This window comes from Oncorhynchus mykiss, chromosome 2 (assembly GCF_057628025.1).
Source record: "Oncorhynchus mykiss isolate SJ-2025 chromosome 2, ASM5762802v1, whole genome shotgun sequence".
Classification (NCBI taxonomy): Eukaryota; Metazoa; Chordata; class Actinopteri; order Salmoniformes; family Salmonidae; genus Oncorhynchus; species Oncorhynchus mykiss.
In genome coordinates this window covers 92,403,832-92,411,113 of record NC_143023.1, presented here as the reverse complement: position 1 = coordinate 92,411,113, position 7,282 = coordinate 92,403,832, and the positions used below count along the sequence as shown (strand labels likewise).

General features: G+C 42.6%; 1 protein-coding gene across 1 annotated transcript; it reads right to left on the bottom strand.

Annotated features, from left to right (window-relative positions):
* Positions 1-589: 589 nt before the first annotated feature.
* Positions 590-4,730, bottom strand: LOC110499877 (carbohydrate sulfotransferase 1-like). Its single transcript, XM_021576940.3, has 2 exons — positions 4,233-4,730; positions 590-3,009 (listed from the first exon to the last, which is right to left on the bottom strand). The coding sequence occupies exon 2, from the start codon at positions 2,974-2,976 to the stop codon at positions 1,684-1,686; it is 1,293 nt and encodes a 430-aa protein (XP_021432615.1). The 5' UTR covers positions 2,977-3,009; positions 4,233-4,730; the 3' UTR covers positions 590-1,683.
* Between the last annotated feature and the right edge of the window lie 2,552 nt (positions 4,731-7,282).

The window sequence follows — 7,282 nt, the reverse complement described above, 5'->3', positions numbered from 1 at the left end:
GAGAAACAGACACCTCACAAGTCCTCAACTGGCAGCTTCATTAAATAGTACTCGCAAAACACCAGTCTGAACGTCAACAGTGAAGAGGCACCTCCAGAATGCTGGCCTTCAAGGCACAAATGCTGATGCTCCAGATACTCAACTAGTCTTAAGATGGACAGTTTTATTGCTTCTCTAATCAATCAGCACAAGTTTTCAGCTGTGCGAACATAATTGCAAAAGGGTTTTCTAATGATCAATTAGTCTTTTTAAATTATAAAACTTGGATTAGCTAACACAACGTGCCATTGGAACACAGGAGTGATGGTTGCTGATAATGGGCCTCTGTTCGCCTATGTAGATATTCCTTTAAAAATCAGCCGTTTCTAGTCATTTACAACATTAACAATGTCTACACTGTATTTCTGATCAATTTTATGTTATTTATATGGACAAGAAAATGTACTTTTCTTTCAAAAACAAGGACCTCAAACTTTTGAAAGTTAGTGTATATAGGTTCAGAACTTTTGTGAAACAGAACAGTTGAAAAATATATGGCAAATAGATTATGAACATCACCTCCTCAATATTTCAGAGCAGTCCAAGGGGATTGGGTAAGGCCATTTCCCAGCCTGTCACTGTTTCATGTAAGTTATTTTAGTACATGTTTGTAAAGTAATAACTCTAAATAAATAAATAAATAAATAGATAATAACAAAGGCCTTCCTCACTTATTGTGACAGCATAATGGTCAGTTTCTGTTGACAAATGGAACATAAAATACTGTATTCTATTCAGTTCAATTCTATTCCTTCCAGAGATTGCAAACTCCACTACCCTGATAATGTTGTGAAGACCAGAGCTAGCTTACCTGTATAAGACTAATCAGCCACTGCAGCTGTCTCTGATTGCCTGCCTGGTCCACAACGTCAGTAGTTGGCCGGGAAGTCAAACTAAACATTTCCAACACCTCGCTGACACTTGGATGATCAGGGTAAACTATGCTTGCGTCTGCAATGGCACCCTATTCCCTACACAGTGCACTACTTTTGACCAAAACCCTATGGGCCCTGATCAAAAGTAGTGCACTAGATAGGGAATAGGGTGCCATTTGGGATGAGCCTCTGTAAAATCACTGTTGTCCGGCACTCATTACCCTTTGGTGAGGGTGGATTTGACAACCCTCAGTTAAGCTATTTCAACACGATTAAAGCGCCACCCCTTAATTGTTACCCTCTGTAACATTTAAACAACACCATTTAAATAGACTGCAACATTCAAATGTATCTTGCATGGTTTCATCATGGGCCTACACCTCAGCATTTATCAGTTAAGGTATGATTAGGTACATTCCCTAACAATATTGTACAGTAGGTCCAGTTTTCTTGGTGTACAAATATTAACATTCACTTTTGTCAATGCAACTGTCAGCATTCAGGGATCTTAAGTAGGATGGTGCTTCACTGTAGGTTGTTCATGTCAATTAACCTGACATTAGTGTCCCTTCAATATCGATAAAACATTGATACTGAAATCTCTAAAACAGCATTCCCAAATGATTTTTCTTGTGCTGTTCTGAATGTCTTAAATCTTACCACAGGAGTCGTCAAGGTTTCTGAGGTTTAGTGCAAATCTGAGAGGAAATGAAGGCAACAATGTAAATATAACAAAAATATTTGTGCGTTGTGATTGGCCCTTGCTTTTCTACAAAAAAGGTACAAAAGTTTTGTCCTCGATGAGAGTGAGAGACAGATTTTTCAGCTCCTCGGGCGAACTGACAGTCTTATAACCCAGCTCCTGTAGAACTTGCTGACACACAGTCTGTGTGTAATCAACCATGTCATAAGACAATTTGAGCCTCCAGCTTTCTGCGTTGGCCGCTGAGTCCCGAACAGTGCCGTATTTATGCTTGGCTGACAGATCATTGCTTCCCCTAGTGTTGTTCTGGATCCAGTCTCCTACGTTTTTGTCCATGACCAGACCCAGGTAATCATAGATCTTCTTGGTCTTCTGGAGAGGGTTCTTGGCCAGGTCCTCATACCTGACCAGCATATACCTCCCTTTGAGCCAGGGGGGCTTGCTGAGCCCAGTGGTTACAGATCCCAGAAAGTCCTCACAGACCATGGTAAGCTGGGTGAGGTCCAGGTTGTAGGGCCTCCTCCCAGTGGCCCTCCAGATCCTCCAGAGGCGGTAGGTGTCCCTGAAGGTCTCAATGCGTGAGGCCAGGATCCCTCGGGGGTCCCTAACCAGCTGGATCACCTTGAGGTTGAGCCTAGGGTCCTCCACCAGAGCCCTGAGGTCACTCACCTCCGGTATCCGTACGGTCTTGATGGCCACATGGCGCCGCTCCCGGCAAGCGTCCGACGCCAGCGTCATGTTGAGAACCCCACACCTCTTGACGCACTCTCCTTCATCGATGTTCAACTCTCCAGGACTGAAGGCGTCGCAGACAGGCAGGGAGCACAGAGCCTTGCTGGCTCCCCTCCGGAACAGCTTGTCTGTACTGTGATTGGCCGGCTGGGGTTTGATGTAGCTCTCCAGGAAGTAAAGGTCACAGTCGTAGAGGCTCCGGAGCAGGTCCCTGCTAGCCCCCAGCATCACCCTGGTGTCGCCTGCCGTCCTGCTGCGGGACAGGCGGGGGAGCAGGGTGGTCTGGACGTGGTAGAGCGGCTCAAACAGATAAAACACATCCTGGTGCTGGTTGAACAGCTGACCCACGAAGGAGCTGCCGCTGCGGGTCGTGGCCAGGATGAGAACATGGGTCTTCCTGGAGACATTGGAGGAGAAGTAAAGAAAGTCGTCACAGATCCGCTTGTCAAAAGACAAGTCCACCACATCCTGCCCCAGCATGCCACAGTTCAGAGGGTTGGAGATTGTCAGTGGACACATCTGGAATGGCTTGGCTGTGAACGTCCTGATGGCTGTGTACTGGATCGCTATGGACGCTAAGGCTAGCAGAATCACAGCCTTCCAGGAACATTGCATGGCTGAATTCATTCATTTAGATAGATGATACAGTCTGTTCAGATCCTGGTGGAGCAAAAAAAATCAAAATAATTGGGATACACTCATGCTGTATAGAATCCACAAACACCGACAGAAAGCAGCAGCAAAACAGTTTATACAGCAGTCTCACTATGAAACAAAAAAGTTAGTGTTTTGAATCCCAAACTTTTTCTTCCTAGATAGTTACTTTGTTGATCTTACAATTTGTTTTATTACTGTTGTTTTATTGAACTGTAATAAAGGCCTTACCCTCATATAATACTGTCAAATACAATAAACCAGACCCAGTTTCGATGTTTAGTTGTTATTGTTTTTTCTGGTCCATGGCATTTCTGTATTATGAGCTGTAGGCAACCCCAAATTTCAGAAAGCAATTACATACTACATCAAAGACTATAGGATTCCTAGGACCTAAGATTCCATCATGTAGATTCTAATTTCGATAATGGACATATTTTTATAGATACCATTTATATAAAATAGCTTCACCATGTTCAGATCTCCAGTGGCAGTAATACAATCAATAAAACATAATTGATTAAAATACTATCAATTGTTTATGTCAAGGATACTTTTGAGCCTATATTTTACATCTATATACTTACAATGTATGGTATTCTCTATTCGACTAATATTATCTATACTTCACAAATAAGAAAAATGGCTTTCAAGTTAAAAATGTTGTGATCTAAAACAGAAATAAACGTAACTAGCAGTTGTTCGTCAATACTGGTGGCTTTCTTCTGATGAGAATATAAAATACACCTAAAATGTGTCCAAAATAAACATTTTATGCTACTTTGTAAATGTTTGGTGGTATTTTATTTTCCCCTTGAATAAAAACTAAGGAATTCAGTGATTGAAATCAGACTAATGCAAAAACCTGTCTGAATTTACTTCAGTCACTCATCGTGACAAAAGGCTGGCGGCACCTGTAGAAAAGCGTCTTGTAATTTCTCTGGCAACGCTACATCTGGCAAGGGATAGATAGATGTGACAACGAACAATTGACGACAGACAGCGCGATGAGATCTGTGATTTACCGCAGTGCAACAGAATACGCTTTCATTCGAAGATGATTAGTCTACAAAAATGGGCTAGACGTCTAGGCATAGCCTCAATAACACTTTTCATATCTGAAATTACCAAATAACGGTCATGTTATTCTTCTTAATACACACAAAACACATTTTTAAACATAAATAAAATGCATAAACCCCAAATAATCCAATAAACTACTTTCTTACCACATAAATTCATAGTGGGTAAATAAAAGGTGTCCGTGAAAAACAATAGAAAAGCAATGTAACGGTTCAAAACATGTCGTCAAAAAAATCTGATATTTTCGGACTAAACATTATCGAACGGCAGCTGTCCCGTCTTCTTCCCTCATGCGTCTGAATAGCAACACGACAGGAACTGCTCCCACATGTAGAATAATCAGAATCAGTCCGTGTTTTACAAGGATGAGATCGTGATAAAATAAATAAGTCAAAGTTGCAAGGCAGAAGAACATGAAACTCCAAGACACAGGGTAGAACAGATTAGAGAATGATGCCGCAGCCTTCGCAAAACCCGCCGCCACCGCACCGACGTGTAGGCTGTTCCAGATTGCCTTGACTAATGCGCATGTTGTAGTTTAGGCTATAGGTTGGTGGTTTGGCTGTGTGTGAGGTGTGCCAATAAGTGCCCGCGCGTTCTGGACCACCCTAAACGTCCTCTACATCCTTCTATCAACTCTCCCACCCACAGCCCCTGATAAACACATGTTGCAGTCTGAGATGTTTACAGTCACATGGATTAAGTGAGCAGAGCTGAGTTCAAATACATGCCTATTTAAGTATTTGTATTTTGAGTATTTTCTATAAATGCTAGGCTATTTGAAACTTTTCTAATACATTTGTAAAATACTGAGAGTTACAATCTCTATAAAGACAGGTATTTTATGCAAGGTAAGGTCACAGGTAAGGTCTAATGAGAGAGAGGGAAAAATAAATTACATTACTATCCCATATAGCAGAGACTAAAGGGTCAGAAGAAATGTTTGTGCTTTAGTGACAACTGAGTGAATACCACAAGGTATAAATACAAGATCTTCTGTAACCTCTGCCTTTTCTCTCTCTCTCTCTCTCTCTCTCTCTCTCTCTCTCTCTCTCTCTCTCTCTCTCTCTCTCTCTCTCTCTCTATGTCACTCTCTCTATGTCACTCTCTCTCTCTGTCACTCTCTCTCTCTCTCTCTCTCTGTCTCTCTCTCTCTCTCTCTCTCTCTCTCTCTCTCTCTCTGTCACTCTCTCTCTGTCACTCTCTCTCTCTCTCTCTCTCTCACTCTCTCTCTCTCCCCCTCTCTCTTTTTTCTCTCTTTCACACTGTCACTCTTCTTTCTCTTGCTCGCTCTCTCTCAATAACAAACAATGAAGCAAAACTGAAACTTAGTATGCCTATGTAAGTATTGGATTAGATGAGCATGGTCTGGCTGGCAACATCATTGAGCTAATGCAGCCTGAATGAGAAGAGATATTATCAGCACCACTCCATCAGTCTGGCTACATTTAAAAAAACGAGAGATATCAAAATTTGTCCCAACAGTTGAGGTTAGATCTGATCTCTGAGCTCAATGTGTCCTAAATGGCACCTTATTCCTTAAATAGTGCACTACATAAGGCATGTGGTGCCATTTAGGATGCAATCTTAGACTGCAGCTGAATGGCTGCGAGCCAGAACAGACAGACAGTTCAGAGCACAAAGCCAGTTGTCATAGAGAACAGACAAATAATGTAATAGTGCCTACTGTATAGCTAATAAATGTGTATGCTCATAGCTCATAAAACTCATAGTTCAAACTCAAAACTCAGTTCAAACTCAAAACTCATAGCTCAAAATTAAAAACGCATAGCTCAAAGCTCATAGTTCAAACTCATAGCTCAAAACTCAAAGCTCAAACTCAAAACGCATAGCTCAAAACTAAAAACTCATAGCTCAAAATCAAAACTCATGGCTCAAATTCAAAACTCATAGCTCAAGCTCAAAACTCATAGCAACTAATATCTGAAGAAAGTGTACCTATTCTAGTATCTTCTTATTATTTGGACCTTTTAGCACCAAGTCTGAAAACAAAAAGAAAATACCTTGACCCGTGGTCTCTCATGGCCTCTCTACCTGTACCTCTCTACCTGTACCTCTCTACCTGTACCTCTCTACCTGTACCTCTCTACCTGTACCTCTCTACCTGTACCTCCCTACTTGTACCTCTCAATGTGTACCTCTCTACCTGTACCTCTCTACCTGTACCTCTCTACCTGTACCTCTCTACACGTACCTCTCTACACGTACCTCTCTACCTGTACCTCTCTTCCTGTACCTCTCTACATGTACCTCTCAACCTGTACCTCTCTACACATACCTCTCTACCTGTACCTCTCAACCTGTACCTCTCTATGTGTACCTCTCTACCTGTACCTCTCTACCTGTACCTCTCTACATGTACCTCTCTACCTGTACCACTCTACATGTACTTCTCTACCTGTACCTCTCTACCTGTACCTCTCTACCTGTATACCTCTCTACCTGTACCTCTCTACCTGTACCTCTCTACCTGTACCTCTCTACCTGTACCTCTCTACCTGTACCTCTCTACCTGTACCTCCCTACTTGTACCTCTCAACGTGTACCTCTCTACCTGTACCTCTCTACCTGTACCTCTCTACCTGTACCTCTCTACACGTACCTCTCTACACGTACCTCTCTACCTGTACCTCTCTTCCTGTACCTCTCTACATGTACCTCTCAACCTGTACCTCTCTACACATACCTCTCTACCTGTACCTCTCAACCTGTACCTCTCTATGTGTACCTCTCTACCTGTACCTCTCTACCTGTACCTCTCTACATGTACCTCTCTACCTGTACCACTCTACATGTACTTCTCTACCTGTACCTCTCTACCTGTACCTCTCTACCTGTATACCTCTCTACCTGTACCTCTCTACCTGTACCTCTCTACCTGTACCTCTCTACACGTACCTCTCTAACTGTACCTCTCAACCTGTACCTCTCTACACGTACCTCTCTACCTGTACCTCTCAACCTGTACCTCTCTACACGTACCTCTCTACCTGTACCTCTCAACCTGTACCTCTCTACACGTACCTCTCTACATGTACCTCTCTACCTGTACCTCTCAACCTGTACCTCTCTACACGTACCTCTCTACATGTACCTCTCTACATGTACCTCTCTATACGTACCTCTCTAACTGTACCTCTCTACCTGTACCTCTCTACCTGTACCTCTCTACATG

Bases quoted from the DNA above. Each gene is read 5' to 3' on its own strand.
- LOC110499877 (XM_021576940.3), bottom strand. From the start codon at position 2,976: ATGAATTCAGCCATGCAATGTTCCTGGAAGGCTGTGATTCTGCTAGCC.